The sequence below is a fragment of the Arvicola amphibius genome, chromosome 8 (genome assembly GCF_903992535.2).
Source record: "Arvicola amphibius chromosome 8, mArvAmp1.2, whole genome shotgun sequence".
Taxonomy (NCBI): Eukaryota; Metazoa; Chordata; class Mammalia; order Rodentia; family Cricetidae; genus Arvicola; species Arvicola amphibius.
Window position 1 is genome coordinate 23,635,875 of NC_052054.1, and position 20,238 is coordinate 23,656,112.

The window sequence follows — 20,238 nt, forward strand, 5'->3', positions numbered from 1 at the left end:
AGAGAAGTGTAAAAACGTTTAACATGTAAATACAAAATTTTACACATACACACACACACACACACACACACACACCAGAGAATAAGGTTTTATTATATCAAAAGAACACGACATTAAATACTATGATATACATTAATGTTTAAAAACAAAACTTATTTCAAAAGATAGAACTGAAAATACTACACTATTTTAAGTTTGTTATAAATACCTGTTATATCATCAGAATATCATTATCCTTTGTGAAGCAACTTCTGAGTCAAACATTGAATTACACTGCAGTTCTTATAGCAGGTATAATTGTACTACTTTCCAAAGTAAAACAACAGTAACAATCTCCTCCCCTGCCAATACACATACACTCTGACCACAAATAAAATCAAAACAAAACAAAGAACATGAAGACAGAATAAATGAATATCTACTAAAGGGTATGCATTCTTCCTTCATCAGACAAGCATTTTGGAGCCCTTGTATGCTACAACTACTTTAAGAAAAAGTTACTCTTAACTCCTCCTAAAAGATGAAATGAAAATTGACCTATAAATTAATATATCCAGGTTTTAAATATCTACAAATCAGCCAATATTCACACTCCATGCTGGATACTAGCCTTGTGTTGACACACAGCAGGCACTACACGACATTTGATTATTAACATGATGCCATAAGCTAGCCCAGCAGGAGCGGGACTGTACTCTAGGATACTTTTAAGGCTGAGGTAAGAGGACTGTCAGGTCAAAGGCTGGCCTGTGAAACTGGGAGATGTCAAAGCCTACCTAAGCAGCCTAGAAAAAAAAAAAAAAACCCTGAACAAAATATATGAAGCAAGTTTCCTGCATGTTTTCTAGAGAAAAGCTACAAGCATGGAACAGCTAAACTAGACCAGCTTTCTGCATGGAGACACACTCTCAACTCGGGGAAAGACAACAGCTCCAAGCCAGGGCAATATGTCCTCTGGTTCAATTGGGATGTAAAATTAAGTTTGTCTTTAATTCTTTTTCCTTCCTTCCTTCCTTCCTTCCTTCCTTCCTTCCTTCCTTCCTTCCTTCCTTCCTTCTTTCTTTCTTTCCATTAGTTATCTAGCTTCAGGAAGAATGAATTGTAAGGTGAAGGCTAGGGTACTGGCCGGGAGGAAGCTAAGAGAAAGAAGGCCATGGATCTGCATGGCCAAACACAGATAATGTTAGTCAAATACCAGTAAGGGTATGTGCATGGGGAAACTTCACAAGACCAAAGAATGCACACAGCCCACGTGTCTACCTCTTACCAAGCACACACACTGTGTTAGGATACATTTATGGCCAGGCGGTGGTGCAAGCCTTTAATCCCAGCATTCCAAGAGGCAGAGGCAGGCGGATCTCTGTGAGTTCAAGGCCAGCCTGGTCTACAAGAGCTAGTTCCAGACAGGCTCCAAAATCTAGAAACCCTGGCTCAAAAACCAAAAAAAAAAAAAAAATAAATAAAAATAAAATAAATAAATAAATAAATAAAAATAAAAAATACAACTATGGCTATTTACCCAGGATATTCAGTAGACTCCAAAACCATACTTTAGCAGTTAGACTAACTTGTTCCTAGAGAAAGCCTTCTCCATTCTTCTCAAAAGAAATATAAACAATAATGGCGACAAACAATTGCAGAAACAAACAAAAGAACAAAGCACAAAGAGATCCACTGAACCACTAATATCTTGAATATTGACCAGATGAAAATTTTCAAAGTGTTCTATGTCCAAGCAAAAATTACTAAACATGTTGGTGTGAAAATGTGATACATAAAGCAATAAGCCAACAATTCAAGCAGATCAATCAATGATAAAATGATGTAAATATCAGATGATAGCCAAATACTAGGAGAAAAATATTAAAGTATTTACATAAAAGTAAGTAAGGAGAAATGTATGCAAAGGGTCTCAAATGTAATGCCTAGAAATAATTATCCAAAGTGAAAAATTCACTTGATATGATTAATAATAGTACAGAATAAACATAAGAAGAAGAAATGGTTAGTGAGCCTTAGAAATAGCAAGAGAAACCACCCAAAATAAAACTGGGGAAAACCAATCTTAAGAAAAAAAGAAAAACAAACAACTTAAAAACCAGCCTCTGGAGGTCCAGGAAAATGTCAAGTGGTTAGCTTACATGTGACGAGATTCCCAAATGAAGGGAGCCAGCCAGAAAGGTGTCAAAAACAGGGTGAAATAAAAAACAAACTGTCATATCCAATGTACAGCAGGCACAAATGCATCCTTCAAAAAGAAAGCCTGAGATGAAAGGGCATGTCCTCACAGCAGAGGTCGAGATAATGTCAGCATCAAACTGAGTTAAGAAATGACATAGTTCCGGGAGAGAAAAGACAACACCACCAGATTTAAAGCTGAGGCTACAAAGGAAGGAAAATGATGAAAAGGATATTTATATAGTCAAACATATGAGAGATTAGTTTCTTACTAATAGTTAAAAAGTAAAAATGTACTACAGAAAATATAAGATAATGTATGAACACATACATGCCAACTATAGGCAAAAGACATGGAAAAAACAATACATACTTCATGGGTAAAGTTTTATATCATATAACAGCTGATTCTGATGCCTTAATGCAAACTTTACAATAATCACTAATAAATAGAAATCTATTAATCTCACATTGGAAACATTGGAAGAATGACAGAATCCTTAAACAAACAAACAAAAACAAATTCTTGCAGGCTCTAGTGAGATGGCTTAGTGGTTAAGAGCACTCCAGCTGCTGAGAGTATCTGGGTTCTATTTCCAGCACCTACATGGAAGATCAAAACTCCGTAATTTCCATTTCAAGTCATTCAATGCCCTCTTCCGGTCTTTGCAGATAAAAGCACTCAACGTTGCTCCCACCAACAAAAAAGTACCCTAATTATGTACCAAAGAGACAGAAAAGGAAACAAAAACCAGAAAAATCAAATACAAGGCTGATAACAAGAATACCCAAGAGAAATGAAAGGATTTCCCTGGGAAGGGGAAATAGAAGAGATCTCCTGGGTAAACTGGCTGTGGGGTGTTAGGGACAGGGAGAATGAAGGCATCCAGTTGGGCAGGCTGGGGGTAGGACAGAGTGACAGAGTAATGAAAGAGGTGTCTTGATGGGGGGAGGAAGCATTTCCAGGGTTAGGGAAAAACATGGTGCCAGGAAAACTTCCAGGAATCCACAAGGATGACCCCAGCTAAGACTCCTAGCAATAATGGAGAGGGTGTCTGAACTGGCCTTTTCCTGTAATCAGATTGGTGACTACCCTAATTGTCATCAGAGAACCTTCATCCAGTAACTGGTAGAAGCAGATGCAGAGATCCATAGCCAAGCCCTGGGTCAAACTCTGGGAAATCCTGTTGAAGAGATGGAAAAAGGACGGTAAGAACTAGGGGGGGTTCAAGGTCATCACAAGGGAACCCATAGAAACATAACCTGGGCTCATAGGCGCTCACAGACTCTGAACCAACAGCTACGGATCCTAGATAGGACCAACCTGGGCCCTTTACATATGAAGGAGAGTTGTACAGCTTGGTCTATCTGCAGGACTCCTAGCAGTGGGATCAGGGCCTGCACCTAATGCTTGAGTTGAGCTTTGGGAACCTATTCCCCACACTAGGTTGCCTGGGCCAGGATGAATACAAAGGGAGGTGCTTAGTCTTACCTCCACTTGACATGTCATGCTTTGTTGAGACCCAGAGGAGGCTTGTCTCTTTTTGAACAGAAACAGAGGAGTGGCAGATGGAAGGGGGCAGAGGAGAGGTGGGGGAGAGGGGCATGAAAAAGAGTAGAAGAGGGAAGGGAAGCTTTGATTCAGATGCAAAATAAATAAAAAATATAATAAAAGTAGGCTTATATTCAAGCACATTAATAATTACATTAAACAAATAATTTACTCCAATTAAAAGGACAAGGCTGCCATCTGAGAAAAAATATAAGGCTTAAGAATATATTCTGTCTTCAAGACTCCAGTGAATTGGAGTAATAATTACTTAAAAATAACATTAAATTAAAATTTATCAAGAGTCATGAACCTTTATAATCATTTAAAAGTGGTCAAATTAAATTAATTTACCACAAAAATATTGTGAAGCGGATACTCCTTTTGTCCCAAGATTACTAATAATGTGCATACTTCCTGCCATCTGATTCTCAAAGATGCTAAAACCATGTCAAAAAGACAGACTCTTGGACAAATGGTGCTGAGAGAACTGGATGGATGGTCAGATGTACAAGTGTCAATCTTGATCTTATGTCCCTCAAAGATCAACTGAAAATGGATCCAAGTGCCTACATAAAGACTTGAAATCACAGGGGAAACACTTCACATTAAAGTATAGGCATAGACCTTGGAACAGGATCCAAAACAGCTTAGAGATAATATCAAGAATTGGCAAATGTAATTACATAAAATTACGAAGATTCTATACAGCAAACAATTACCAAGAAAGAGACGATCTGAAGGGCATGAGAAAATCTTTGCCATTACATATCCAGGGAACTAATATTCAGGATATACAGATAATTAAAATACAAAAAAGTAATCCAAGAAATAAATGAACAAATGTGCATTATTCAAAACAATTCAGAGCCAAGGAATACAGAAAAAAAGCCAACATTTTCGTCATTATGCAAATATAAATCCAAACTACACTGAGATTTTTATCTTATATCAACCAGAATAGCTAAAACTAAAACCAACAAATGCTGGTATTTGTGAGTGGCACAGTCACACATTGAATGGGAATGTAAACTAGTATATCCACCATAAAAATCAGGACAGACCTTTCTCAGAAAACAGCATTACCATGTGATCTACCTACACCGTTCTCAAGTATACACTTAAGGAACAAGGGCAGCTTATTGTAGAGGCAAGTTGTAAGACTAACAGGTATCATCAACAAGAAGATAAAATCTCTCTCTCTCTCTCTCTCTCTCACACACACACACACACACACACACACACACACACACACACACAATGGAGTTTTATCCATCCACAAAGAAGGAAGTCGTATTACTGGAAGAAAAATGTAGGAGGAGGGCCCAGGGGGCTGCTTGTTTGTCCTGACAGCACAGAACGGAAATACACACAGAAACTATATTAATTAAAACACTGTCTGGCCCATTAGATCTAGCTTCTTATTCGCTAACTCTCATATTAATTTGACTCATTTCTATTAATTTGTATATTGCCACGTGGCAGTGGTTTACCAGCAAAGATTCTAACCCTGCATCTGTCTCAGGCGGAAGATCCATGGCGTCTCTCTGACTCCGCCCTTCTTTCCCTCAGCATTCAGTTCTGTCTTGCCCATCTACCTAAGTTTTGTCCTATCAACAGGCCAAGACAGTTTCTTTATTCATTAACCAAGACAGAAGGACCTCCCATATCAGAAAAATGGACAGAACTGGCTATCATCATGCCAGTGAAGCAAGTCAACTGTGAAAGGCAAATACCGTATTTTCTCTCATCTGTTGAAGCAGGGGGAATATGAGAAAGATGACATTAAAGTAGAAAGAAGACTACTGTCAAAGAGAAAGGGGATGAGAAAGAAGGGGTAAAAAAGGTAATGGGGTCATCAAGTACATTATATATGCAAGTGTCACAACAAAGTCCACTATTTATACAACATTAAAAATAAACTAAATTTTACAAAATGAAGCATATTCGTCCAAAGTCATGTAACCAAGTAACCGGTTAGGATATCGCTTAGGTACATCTGGCTCAAGTCACCTAACCTTCTGTCTCTCAAGCTCTCACAGCACGCACATACACAGCATTTTATATGTGCTATGTATACACAACCACAAATTATATAGAGTATATAATTTTTCATATTTCTTTTTTACAGGACGCTGTGGGTATTTTCTGTAATAAATGTAACTATTATTTCCACGGTGATATAACATTCTATTCTATCAGCCCACCATAATGACGTGAACTTATCCATACCAACTTTCAGAACTTTTATACTACCATTGTCTCCTTTATGCCCATTTTACCCAACTGAACTACCAAGCTAAAAATGTATTATATATTCTCTTACATAGTGACTATCTGATTATAAAATAAGATCTTAATCTGGTAAGAATCCTTGATATAATCATGGATCATCATTATTATCATTCTTGGCATAGTCAGGCATTTTTCCCTCAATGAACTGAAGGCTAAGAAAGTCAGGAGGCAAGTTACAGAAGACAGCAGGTGTGAATTTGCACTAACTTTACATTTTAGTCACTTCAGACAAAAGTTCCTGTAATGAGTTTAAGTGGGAACCCATGTGGTTCTTTATTCTTCTGTTATGTATTCCAAACTGTCTAAAACAGATGTACATTATTTTGACTAATGTTTCTCAAAGGTGACAGAACAATACTGTATGCTTGTAGAGGGAGTAGGAAAGTGTGTTTGGGGTATTTATGTGAGAGTGTATGTCCACATGAATACCAGAGGGCAATGGTGGGGGTCTTCCTCACCGACCACCACATGTGCTTTAGAGCCAGGGTTTCTAACTGAACCTGGAACTTGTTGATTGGCTAGACTGGCTAGCCTACCAGCTCCAGAGATCCACCTGTGACACATTCTGAGTGCTGAGATTACAGAAGAATGCTGTCATGTCTGGCTTTTATGTATGTGTTGGGAATCAAAATTGGGTGGTCATGTTTGTATGGTAAAGCTTTATGACTGAGCCATCTTTCCAACACCAGTATTTACTCAAAGATTTTGTATTTGTTGATGCAGTGTCTGGGAGGAAGTGTTGCCACCACGTACAACAGTTCTGACAACAAAAAAATCGTCCTTCCATGATTTCCAGCATTGTTTCCAAAAAGAAACAACAATAAACTGAGTCTTAATAAACAAAAGTACCCACTCCTAAAAAAATTAAAAACAAAATAAAACAACAACAACAACAAAAAACTTGTTAAGGCCCAGGGTAGAAAAACAAAAGTAATCCTAATAGCTAAATGAAGATTGTTAGTGGAGGCAGGAACTTAACACATCTGTGAAAACCTACTCTATATGATCCTGTGCTATTAAAAGTGCATATGTGCTTTCACTTCTGAGCAGTCAAACGTAACTATTATAAAAAGCAAACCTGACCAAAGAGGCTTAAATTACTTGGGATGACAAAGAAGGAAATGAAAGAAGGTAAGGGGAGATTTTGGGGTGCACAGGCTCCACTCAAGCTTCACAGTTTTTCCCCCTGAAGAGTTTTATTTAAACAAAGGAGAGCATTCAAATGATTCAAATGACCACATTTATAAAACAAAATATGGGTGCCCATATATGTGCACAAACAAAAGCAATGGAATTCTAATGCATACAGCAGGAATTGATCATTCTGTGCATTACTGTTAACCTGTCATGTCACAGTACAGGATCCTGAGTTGGCTTCTAACAATAATAAAAATATTCAGACAAAACTACGGTCCCAATATATCATTTAAGTTCCGAAACTATAAAATTAACAAAATTCTTCCCATTGGTTTAAGTTTATCTAACTTAAAAATCCATTTTTTGTGAGATTAAGAATAAATTAATAATAGACAATCTTTAATGCTAATTTCCAGTACTTTATCATCATTAGCACAGAAAGCCAACATTTTTGGTATTTAATTAAACATTTCTGCTTTCATGTGCTATTACATCATACATATCTGACTGAAAGCTCTGTGTATTCACAACTTCCTGAGGAACTATTTCATCTCTCTGTGATCACATAAAAAAAGCCTCAAGAACATGCTTCCATGGTCACTAAAGTTCTATGGCTTTACAATGCCACCCCCTAGAGGAATCTTTAAAGTCAAATTGGAAAGTTTACACTTTTAGTTACTGTGAACTTAAACAGAGATCTTTTTCAGTTCAGCCTATTGCACCAAATCTGGCAGTATCAAAATTTTTTCATTAGTAGAGACTCAAATATTTTCTGGTTTTACTAAAGAAAAGGGGGAGTGCAGTCATACATGAAGACTCATTATTAATGATAAAAGCTGGCCTTCGGCTTAGGCTTTTGCTCAACTAGCTCTTATAACTTAAATTAACCCATATTTTTTACATCTGCCCATGGATCAAGAGCAGTTTCAAAAAAAGAAAAGCTTAATTTAAAAATTAAATGTTTTGATGCATGTAATCTCAGCATTCAGGAAGGAGAGAGGTAAGTGGATCTGAAAAACACAACCCAACACAAACAACAGAACAAGATGAACTTATGGGACTTGTTCTCGAAGGACAGATTTTGCACTGTGGAGAATTTGCTGCTTTGCTGTGACTATGCTAAACAGTTTAAGCATGGGACACTAAACATCTTCATACTGCCCAAGAGGGACAAAGGATAATCTAGACAGTGTTGTAGTGCTCACTTCTGATTTCGAAAGGTAACAAACAAGCAGGCATGCTGGAAATGCAATAGAGCTAAAAAAGCTTGAAAATACAGGAACAGGAAAGTCCCTATGAGGTCCAGGATTCACTTATTTTAGGAAGTCACATAACTACTCAGGAATAAATATAACACACATAATATAGTTTGGATCTCATAGTCTTAGAAACTCCTAACTACAATGGTATCTGTACCTTGGACTGGACCCAAGTAAAGACATAGAATTTCGTTTAATAAATACTTTATACACAGCAACAACAGCAGAGAATTTTCTGTGCCTCTATCTGCTTCCCTGTGCAGGCATGTATGGAGGCAGGGATCAAGGTTGACTGTTTTCCTCTGTTGCTTTCTACCTTATTTTCTGAGGCAAGACCTCTCATTGAACCTGCAGTTCATCCCACTGGCCAGGCTGCTTGGCAGAAAACTGCTGGTATCACCTGTCTTTCCAGATCAGACTCACATTGTCAGACCCTCTTACGCCCATGCTGGCGACCAGAACTCAGCTCTCAAGTTTGCAGAGCAAGCATCTTACCCACTGAGCCATCTCTCCAGCAGCCATCTCTCTAGCCTGGAAGATAAATTTATATGTTTTAAGAGCTTGAAGCAAGAAACAATGTTTCTCAGTGTGAAATTTTCTACTTGTGCCATCATGTTGCTATAAAAAGCTTTTTGGATGTTAAAGCATACAGAGTATGTGAGGGGCAACAAATCTAATTTAAAAGGTTCAAAGATAAACTCAGTAATAAGAAACTGCCAGAAATGGCCAGGCAGATTTGAAAACAAACAAAATCCTGAAATAAAAAAATAAAAGTTGAACTTAATAGATGTGTTAAGCGACAGAATATGTGGAGGCTAAGACAGGTCTAAGGAGTTACACAACGTAACACAGATGATAAACAAAAGAAGAGAATTAAAGGGAAAGGATAACATATATGTAATAAATACTTCACAGTAGCTTAACAAAGGAGCAGCAACAATGCAATTTTCTATAATTGATAAAAATCCATTTTTAGTCTTAAGAAATCAAATCCCAAGTGAGCACACAGAAGAAATCAAGACCTAGAAAACTAGAATGTACCCTAGAAACGATAGACAATTTATATTAAGCATTTTGGAAAAGGAACTTCCTGAAGAAAAACCAGGCCATGCACTGGAGAATATACCTGCAATACATGCAACAAAGGATTAGTATATATTATTAAGAAAGGACAGTTCAATAGAAGCATGGGCAAACAACAATAAGGCAGTTCAAAAGGAATCCATATGTGTAATTAGCATATGAATAGATGTTGACCCTCATTAAAACTCAGAGAATTGCAAATGTCACTTCAAAGACATGGCATCCAGGGCCACAAAATATCCAAAAATGAAAAGCTCTAGCAACACCAAATGTGAGTACATTAGTATGTTCCCATCACTCCTTAAACGCTGTATGGACATCACGCATTATCTTATACACGGGTCTTATAACAAAAACTGTATTACAGTCAAATGGACTTTGTCATAAAAATGCCCATTCAAGACTCTAGGGAGAGGGATTCCACTGAAATAGAAACAGGCATGAAGATCAGACGGCAGCAGGCTAAAAGGTCCCTACCAGGAAGGGGTGAGGACAAGAGTGGACTCTCACTTCAAGTTTACCTAAAAGGTGGCATGACAAGGCTCAATTTTAGGGGGCTATCATGGGAAACATCCTCTTAGGTCTTTTTTTTCTATTTTTTTTTTATTTTTTTATGTTTAAACAAAGGATATCTGGAACAAGCTTAGAACAAAGGACAAGAAAGAGCACAATGATACAGGAAGGAATCAATTCTAGGTAGTAACAGAGGTGCATAGTGATAGATGCATGGATTCACTTAGAGGGGAACAAAGGGCCCTGTTTCCCAGTTCAGAGACATTGCTTCTTTGTTCAGGAACCCGCTTCTCTCTAGCTCTAGCCACTCTTTTAAACTTGCCTCTGAGCCTTCGGACTTTTATTCTGTCTAAAGCTATATTCTTCCCCAAATGCCCATGAAGTACTGGCTTCAATTGTCAGCTCAGTGAAGGACCCTCTGAACAAAGAAAAATGAAATCCCCTCTCCATTATTCTGGTACTTCTATTCCTTTCCTGACTCTTTATATGATGCATGAGTACTCTCTAAGCAACCTACTCCCATTAGTTCTGTGAACTTTTTTTTTTTTTTTTTTTTTTTTTTTTTTTTTTTTTTTGCAGTACCTAGGAACTCCTGGCACCAGGTAAAATGACTCAATAATTACATGCTGTATGAATGATGATTAAGACTTGGTTGAGGAAGTTAAAAGAGCAAGCATGGTGAAAATAATACTCCAGATAAAGTATGGTCATCTATGACTTGGAGAAGAGATAGATGACAATTCAGATCTCAAATCACGAGGAATTTGGTAACTATGGGTCTGGGGGTGGGGGGAGACGACACAACATCCATGCACATTTGAGAAATGGGGTACCTGTAGAGATGGGGAGAGATGACTGGGTCCAGATTTTTCCTAACAATGTGCACAACAGAGGGCATTGAAACTCATATTGAGTTTCTCTATTCTGAAAGTTCTTTAGAGGCTCAGAGTAGTACAGTCATTTCTTGCAACCAAGATATGAATCTAAAATTCAAAATATAGTTTACGTGAATCTTCTACCACTACCAACATCACCAACTCCAAAAGCCTGAACAAAGTTAGACCCGTTTTCCCTTCAGCGGTAGCGTATATACACCTCAAACTGGGAAACTTTGTTATTAAACTGCTCAATTTTCAGGACCACAAAAGGACGACTGAAAAGTCTTAATGGTGGGAAAGCAGCGTATGGAAAACAGACGTCAAGAACAGGTCAATTCAAGTTTCCAGTAGCAGACACACTCCGCTGGGCCGTTTGTAAACCCCAAAGCTGTCAGAATCAACCGGCACTTTTGTTATGTTTCCTATGAGTTTACCTTCCCGCCCATCTCTGGGACACCTATCTGCGTCTCACCAGCTCGGCTACCCTGGCATCTTTCGTGAAGACACAGAAAACAGGGAGAGTGTGCAGACTACCGAGGAGCCGGTGTAGGGAGTCCCGAGGCACTCGGGCAGGAGGGCCCGGGGACGCTAAGGTGTGTGCGGCTTCCCGGGGCGCGCCAGAGCAAGGCTCAGGTCTAAAGCAGGGTGTGGGGCGGGCGGGCCTCGAGAACGGAGCGCGGCGACACGGAGGGACTCACAGTAGTAGGCCACCACGGGGTCCCGCTTGTCATGCTCCTGAGCCGTTCTCAAATGATGCTGTATGCTCTTAAACTGCGCGGGCAACGGCGGCAGCGGGGCCAGCGCGGCCATCTCCACTCCCGGAAGCGCCACTTCCTACTAGCCGGCCGCCAAACACTTCCGCTTCCGCCTCCGAGCGGAACAAATCCCACCCACTCCACGGTTGTTCAGCGGCTTGTCGGCGGGGCGGGACGGATGCCCGGAGGAGTCAAACTTAACTGCCGCGCTCAAGGCAGCTGTAACGCGGGGCATGTGAGTCTTTGGTGTTACACACAGCAACAGCGCTCTCTGCTGGTAAGAGAAAGAAGCGGATTTTTTAATTTACCTTTTTTTTTAAAAAAAAATTTTTATTTTTTTTTTTGATGTGGAACAAAAGGAAGGAGAAGAAAGGGTAAAAAAAGAAAGTAAAGCTTATTGACTTGGAGAAAGGAACAGGCGACCTATAACTTCCAGTTCCCCAATCTTAATTTTGTATATATTAACCACCACATCCCTCCCTCCCTCCTTCACTCCCTCCTTCTTTTTCTCTCTCTTCTTCCTTCCCTCTCTCCTGTGTCCTCAGCTTTCAATTCTCTCTCTCCATCTTTTGTGGTGTGTGTGTATGTATTGTCTCACTAAGTTGTCAACTCAGTCTTTGAACTTTATATCCAGAGATTCCCAGTTAGTGGTGATTACAGCCATATGCTTATTGATAGCTCACACAGCTTTTGGGGGTGGGTGGGTTTATTAATTTTAATAGAACAAATTATCACAAAATAAAATTAATAAACATTCAACAAAAAGTACATGTTGCAGCCTTTCTAGAAACAGTAGAGATACTGCAAACATATATGTCAAGGAAGGTAGAACTGGAAGCAGCCACTGCTCTTGGTTTAGAGGCTTTAAATTCTTGCCTGTACTTGTTTAAATTAAAAATTTGCATGTTCACATATTGGATTACATGGCCAACCCTTTTCAAACTTGAAAGCTAAATACATGGAAATTAATGAAAATCGAATACTTGCTCTGATCTGGGTAGTATATTTTCATGAAATAATACTATTTAAGTTTATTATTCCCAGAAGATGAGGAATATTTGGGAAGGATTATCCAATTTTAATTCTTGTAATGATAGAATCTTGGAGATTTATTCGACACTTCTGACTCAGGTCATTTTAAATAATGCCTTACCTTTTCTTTCTACTAGCATTTTTTTGGGGGGGGCGGGGCTCCTCTCCATCCCATAATAGCATCCATAGCATCCTTAAGGAATTGCATTTCATTTTTCGCCTTTAATAACCTCCTTTTCAAAAGCAATCTCCTTGATTTGTTTCTCTATTGCAGGCAGTTATAGATTTACCTTTCCCGCTAACAGCTGTCTTTGCTGTACCCAGAGTTCTGATAAGTTCTGCTGTCATTTTCATTTTGTTCTAGTAGTTTTAAATTTTCTTCCTTGATTTGTGTAATGATCTGCTGCTCCTTCTCAAGTGTATTGTTCAGTCGTTAAACATGTGTGTTGTTTCTGTGGTTTCTCTTGCTGGGGTTTCTAGGTTGATTCCTTTATTGGCTCACAAGATACAATGAATTATTTCAATTCTCTCTAGACTTGCTTCATGGCCTATAATATGTCCTACGATAGAAAAATTTCTATAGGAAATAGAAGAATATATATTTGAATATATATATATATATGAATAGAAGAGTATATATTTTGTATGATTAGACAAAATTTTCTGTAGATAACTAATGCATCCAACTGGTCTGCGATGTAGTTTAACTGTGAATTTACTTTGTTGATGTCTATTTTGAAAGGCTTTTCTAAGGATAAAAACAGGGTATCGATATCTAGGGTGTTGATTATCTTGACACATGTCTGACCTGTAATGCACATTACTGTTTAATTTATGAAATCAGGGGCCCAAGTATCCATTGAAATGATACTTGCTATATTTACATTTGTTATACAATATTGACTTTGTCATTTGTAGGGACACTTTGTAGTGGTCTTTATTAATTTTGGTTTGAAGTCAATTAGATACCAGAATAGCTACACCAGCCTGGTTTGTTTCTATTTACCTAATAGTTATATTGTTCTTTGAGGTTCAGTCTCAGTTTCTTGGTGACTTTATCAGAGATGCATTTCTTAGAACAAATAACTGTTAGGTTTCTTTTTTAAAGATTTAGAAAAATGTCTGTGTATATGTGTTTGTTTTGTGACAGTGAGTGAGTGCATGCATGTGCATGTGTGCATGCGTGTGTTTGTGTGTGTGTGTGTGTTTGCCCACGGAGGTGAGAAGAGTGCTTTGGACCCCCAAAATTAGAGGTCAGGTAGTTGTATACTGCCTGAAACCTGTGCTTGGGACTAAAGTCAAACTTTCTGGAAAAGCAGTACCTACTTGTAACCACGGAGTGATCTTTGCAAAGCTTAGATTTTATATTTTAATACAGGCAGCTAGTCTCATCTTTTAGATGAGTTGAGGTAATTTGTGTTTCAGTTTGTTGTGGAGGATTTGCTAACTTATATGTTTTAGCTTTCTGTTTTTCTGTTAGTTAGGTCAGTTTCTATTTTCTTCCTCCCCTATTATGAATAGGGTTTTATGATTGTTTGTTTTTTGGCTTTATTGTAGGAGACTGCTTGTTTGTTCCTGGCTGCTCAGGCCTGAAATAACTACACAGAAATTGTAGTAATTAACCCATTTCTATTATTTTATATTTTCCACAAGGCTCAAGGCCCATTGGCAAAGTTCATCTGTCTCTGGCAGTGGCTACATGGCATCTCTTTGACTCTGCATACTTTCTCCCAGAATTCAGTATAGTTTTTCCTGCCTAGTTCTACTCTACCCTATCACAGGCCAAAGAAGTTTCTTTATTCATTAACCAATAAAAGCAACACATATACAGAAGGACTTCCCACATAACTTAACCTTTTCTGTTTAAATAAAAAGGAAGGTTTTAACTTTAACATATGACAATTACATATAACAAAACAGGAATTAAGCAAGAATTGCAGTTATAAAATTTATATCTTCTTTATCTTTTATCATAAACGAGGAAAACTATAACTTTAGCTATCTATTCTTCAACTCCATAAAAGACTGTAGAAGTATATAATATTGCCTAAGTTAACAGTAAGTGCATTGTAAGCAATTTCCAAAACTCTAGAATTGCCAGAGGCATCTCGCTACCTGGACAGTCACCCAATGTTCTTCTGTACCATGGGGCATCTATCTTCATCCTACAGTCCCATAATATCCAGCAGACTTTCCCACGAAGCAGGAAATTTCTACCTATATTGGCAGTTTGTCAGTCACATTTTTCTGTGTCCTGCAGAATGTGTAACAGAGTCTTTCATAAAGCAGGAAGCCTGAAAGATCATCTCACCTTTAGGCGACTTAATTTCTCTCTGAGTCCTGCATGTTCAGTTCATATAGCACAGCATCAAGAAGTTTAGGCAAGAGCAGTTTCTTGCCCAAATGGCTAACAAACTCTGTAAGGAGCCTCTTTGATGCCCATCTTCCTCTTGAAGTAATTGGTGCTTCCAGGAGCAGATGTGTCTCATTGTCATGAAAAGTCCTTAGTTCTAAAAAGAAAAAATCAAATGCCATATTCTGTAGTCTTTGACAGATCTGAAGAATATCTATTCATCTGAAATACATCTTTGTATGTTCTTAAAACATTTTAAATGCTGTATTTTGTAGCTCTTTGAAAGTTTTGAAGATTATCTATCTAGATAATATATCTCTATATATCTAGAAAACCTAACTAACATGACTACAATCTCGACTACTATGGATGATTATCTATTAACCTATATTTCTTAATTATATATTACATTTTTAAATGATTGTACAAACACAATACCTTAATCAAGAGCAGAAATATACATATAACCAGATTGACCTTAAATTTGTATCAATAAACCAACATCCATACCAATGCAAATTATTCATATCTATAGCCTATTTTCCTTTAACTATAAACAAACATATATAAGCAATATTTATGAATTTGAATGTGGTTCTCTCCAAACTGCTTTCTCCTTTTGTTGGGCGAAGTATATTTTGGGGTGTTCTTGGTGACCTTTCAGGTTCTTGGTGCATCAAACCACATTAGTCTGGAAGGGATCCATATGTTCTCATCTTCTGTAGAAACAAAAGCAGAACCTCTTTTCCAAAGCAACATATCCTTAGACCCAAATTTTGAATTCAAGATACCTTTATGTTGGATTTAGCAGTTCATATAATTAAATGTCTCTCATAATGTAGCTCTTTACCAGTCAAAAATTCAAAGAAAACACAATAATATACATAATCCAGATTCTCTGTATATATTCAATCTTTATGTGGCTTATTTTTCTTACTCTATTACTTTTTTTGAGACAGGGTTTCTCTGCAGTTTTTTAGAGCCTGTCCTGGAACTAGCTCTTGTAGACCAGGCTGGTCTCGAACTCACAGAGATTCGCCTGCCTCTGCCTCCCAAGTGCTGGGATTAAAGGCGTGTGCCACCACCGCCCGGCTTTATTACTTTTTTTTTTACAAGTTTAATATTTAGTTTATTATCTTACTCCTTTAATCTATGACTGTCTGTACTCTTTTATATTACATTTACTCTCTCTTTACTCTTTTTCTTCTGTCTCCCAGCCTACATACATTTTATAAACACAGTGTGTCTCATTTAGAGGTCTTTTATGTCTGAATCTGTCCTTATTGACTATCTTTAATCCTTTTATGACCAGGACAGCTTCTTAAAGTGCTAAGCGCTTCTTAAAATCCTAAGCAGTGGCATTAATAGGGCAAATATGTCCTTCCTGCTTGCTCCATCCAGTCCAACATGGTGGAAGTATGTTTACTGCCTCTGAGACTGCCCAGGTGTGAGCCATCCTTACCACCTCAGCTCTGATAACCAGTTGGCCCATGCTGCTACCAAGTAATTAACTTGTAGCACACCACCCACAAACCCCATTTAAGTGCTTGGTTTCCTGAAAGAGCCAGGGCCATTCTTATTGGTGAACTAGGAAGATGCTGTTTTGAAACCATATGGGTTTTGCTACTACTGCTGAAATCTTCTCTTAAAATAATCATGCTTCTGCTTGCTTCTAGCAAACAGAGCCCACCTGAGAAAAATGCTAAACTTTGTTTTTTTGTGTGTGTCTGGAATTTTTTTTAAAGCTTTCTCAGGTTTTATGTGGATTTAGTCGACCACATTGGTGCATCAGTTTGTTGTTAGAGAGCCACTTGTTTGTTTCTGGCTGCACAAACCGGAAATAACCATACAGAAACTATATTATTTTCAGTACTGTTTAGTCAATAGCTTAAGTGTATCTCTGGCTAACTCCTATGATGTAGGAGTGTTTCTATCTATCTGCTGTTTCATTGGTTAATTAATAAAGAAACTGCTTGGCCTGATAGGTTAGAACATAGGTAGGTGGAGTAGACAGAACAGGATGCTGGGAGTGAGGCAGATGCCTCGGGCAATTGCCCTGCCTCTCCTCTCTGGGACAGATGCCATGAAGCCAGCCACCAGGTCAGACATGCTGAATCTTTCCCAGTAAGACACCACTTCATGGTGCTACACAGACTATTAGAAATGGGTTAATCAAGATGTGAGAATTAGACAATAAGAGGCTGGAACTAATGGGCCAGGCAGTGTTTAAATGAATACAGTTTGTGTGTTGTTATTTCTGGGGCTAAGCTAGCTATGCAGGAGCTGGGTGGGATGAAAAGCAGGCCTGCCTGCAGCCCCTCACTATACTCCTATATCTTAAATTAACCCATCTCCATTAATCTGTGTATTTGCCACATGGCTGTGGCTTACTGGAAAAGTTTTGGCATGTTTGTCTCTGGCTGCAGCTCCACGGCTTCTCCTTGACTCCACCTTCTTCCCCCAGCATTCAATTAAGATTTCCTTGCCTACCTATATTTTGCCCCGAACAGGCCTAAGACAGTTTCTTTATTAACCAATGGTATTCACAGCATACAGAGGGAAATCCCACATCATGGCTTACTGTACTTAAATAAAGGATTTTTTTCTTTGTATGAAATTTATTCTATCATGTGTTTTTGTTTGCATTTTCATATAAAATTTAGATTCTACTTGCAGGTATTCACAAAAATATTGAATTTTATAGTTCTATGTGAGTAACCAAAAATTCTAAGTGATTAAGGCTATCAACACAATTATGCTTTATTTATCTAATTTAATTTCTTTCAGATTACTGCATTATTTTTATTGTACCTATCTAGCAAATACTGTGTGAATTTTTCCAATGTGCTTCCTGATATTTTTAGTATATTATAAATGGAAATACTTTTACAAATTTAAATATTTTACTGTTTTAAAGTGTGGGTTTTTTTGCATTTCATTATCATTTTAAGGTTTTTATGTTTTAGAATTTTCTGTGTACTGTTTATATAGATGATATTTCTTCTTTTCCAATCCTTGTATCTTTTATTTGGTTTTATTGAATTTACTCATGAGATCATTATAAATATAAAATATATATTTATATCTATATATCTGTTTTTCTCTTAGTGAACTACAATTCAATTTCAGCAAAAGTATGAAAAGTGGAAATGCTTCTCTTTGTCCAAACCATGGGGGAAATTGTTCATTCTCTTCAATATTATGGGATATTTCCTAATATTCCTTTATATTTTTTAAAATCAAATTTAGATAATTTTCTTATTCAGTAAAATGTTTGGTGTTTTATTTAATCAGAAATGACTGTTAAATTTATCAAATGCTTTTATTTGTACCTGTTAAGATGACTATGTGCTTTCTTTTAATACAATTCAATTACATTGTCTTTTAAGTGTTTAAACAAAATCTGTCACTCCCAGGAAAAACTTGACCTGCACATGTTCTAGCTGTGCATACATAGCTGGATTATGTGTGCTAATATATTTTTTCTAGGAAATTTCAGTAACAAAATTATGCTATGCTACTCTCTTTAAACAAAATGGGAATATTTTCTACTTGTTCTGATACAATCTTGCCCAGGAAGCTAGGAGGTTCTTTTGTCTTTCTTCCTAAAGAAATTTTGTAATTGTATCTCTTCCTTAAACATTTGGTGAATTTGACCAGTGAGGCCAGATGGATCTGGAGTTTTCTTCAAGAAAAGGGTTTACATCTTAATTTATTTAATAAATTTAAGAATATTTATGGTCTGTGTATTTTATCAGTTTCTCTTGTCTTAGTAATAAGCATTTCAAAGAATTTCTTCATCTATCAAACTTAGTGTTACATTGTTCAAGTATCCTTATGATCATGTTAATGTCCTATTACCTTTCATTTATTATAAGATTGATTTCTTCTTTTGTTCTTTATCATGTAAAACTGTATAAATAAAATGTTACTGGTTTTACTAAACTTTGAAATAATCACCATGTGTTTAATGCATTTTCACTTAAATTTCATTTAATATTTCTATATTTCATGTTATTTGTATTCCTAGCCTATTTAATGATATTAGCTATTTGTTTGCTAATTTATTAAAGCACGAATATAAATAAACTTATAATTTTAATGGCAAAATATAGGACTGCTATAGGCAGCCAACTTTGTTTTAATTCTTGTAACAAATTTCAATAAACTGTTTTCATTATCATTTGGTTTATAGTGCCTTTTAACTTCTGATGCCAGTTCTTCCTTAGTCCATGAATTAATGTAAATTTATCAGTGATTTCTCAAATACCTAGACGTTTGCTCATCATCTTATTCTTTATTTTATTTACAATTTACTTGCATTATTTCAGGTCAACACTCCCTTGACTTATCACTGCACCACCCAACAACTTTGGGTAAAGGTTGGTTTGTTTTTAAATTTGATCTAACAATGTAGTACATATGAAATAATAGGTCCTCAGAGGCTATTTGTTGAGTGAAACTAAGTTGGATTTTCTTCTGTGCTTTTATGTGGCACAAGATTAATGATTTAAATTCCTAATATGGAATTTGTAACATCAAATACAGGCTAAATGGTGCTTCATAAAATGTCACAATTTCAGTATTTGATAGACTATGTATGATTCTCTATTAAAGTACCAGCGTAAAACAGTAGGACATAATTTTTTTAAATGACATTAGTGAGGACAGTTGTTGAAAATAAAGCCAAACAGAGTGCACTGATTTTCCGTAAAATTACCTGTGGTATAATTTCAAAATCATTGAGGAATTATAGTTTAATATAAACAAAATTTTCCATTTAAGTGATTTTAAATATGAAAGTTATACAAAATCAGGGTTTATATAGGCACAACAGAAAACAAGGAAGCCATGCACAGTGTTATTTACAGCAACTCTAATTTATTACTTAACTATCTCCATGACCATTTAATATTAAAATTTTGGGGAAACAATATAGTTTTAAGATTGGGGGGAGTTGGGAGGACCTTGGTCTTAGCATAGAGTAGGGAACCCTGATGGCTCCTTGGCCTTGAGAGGGAGGGAGGGGAGGTATGGGTGGAGGGGAGGGGAGGGAAGGGGGAGAAGGAGAGGAGGAAAGGGGGAGGAGGAGGGGAGGAAAGGGGGAGGAAGAGGGGAAGAGATGGAAATTTTTAAATATAAAAAAATAAACCATGAGAAAAAAAATAAAAAAAATAAAAAAAATAAAAATAAAAAAATAAAAAAA

At 37.0% G+C, this 20,238-nt stretch overlaps 1 protein-coding gene across 4 annotated transcripts in view; it reads right to left on the minus strand.

The window, feature by feature from the left end:
• Positions 1–11,749, minus strand: part of Vta1 (vesicle trafficking 1) — a 49,014-nt gene extending 37,265 nt beyond the window's left edge. The window contains exons 1-2 of one of the 4 annotated variants that reach the window (XM_038340354.1): positions 11,591–11,719; positions 8,914–8,949 (exon numbers count right to left, since the gene is read on the minus strand). Coding sequence is in view for 3 of the 4 variants with exons in the window: in XM_038340352.1 (XP_038196280.1) it covers positions 11,591–11,702 (112 nt within the window). In the remaining variant the exon portion in view is untranslated. Of the gene's footprint in view, positions 1–8,913; positions 8,950–11,590 lie in introns of all 4 variants that reach the window. The other 3 variants (XM_038340352.1, XM_038340355.1, XM_038340353.1) reach the window with 3 other exon arrangements.
• Positions 11,750–20,238: the final 8,489 nt, after the last annotated feature.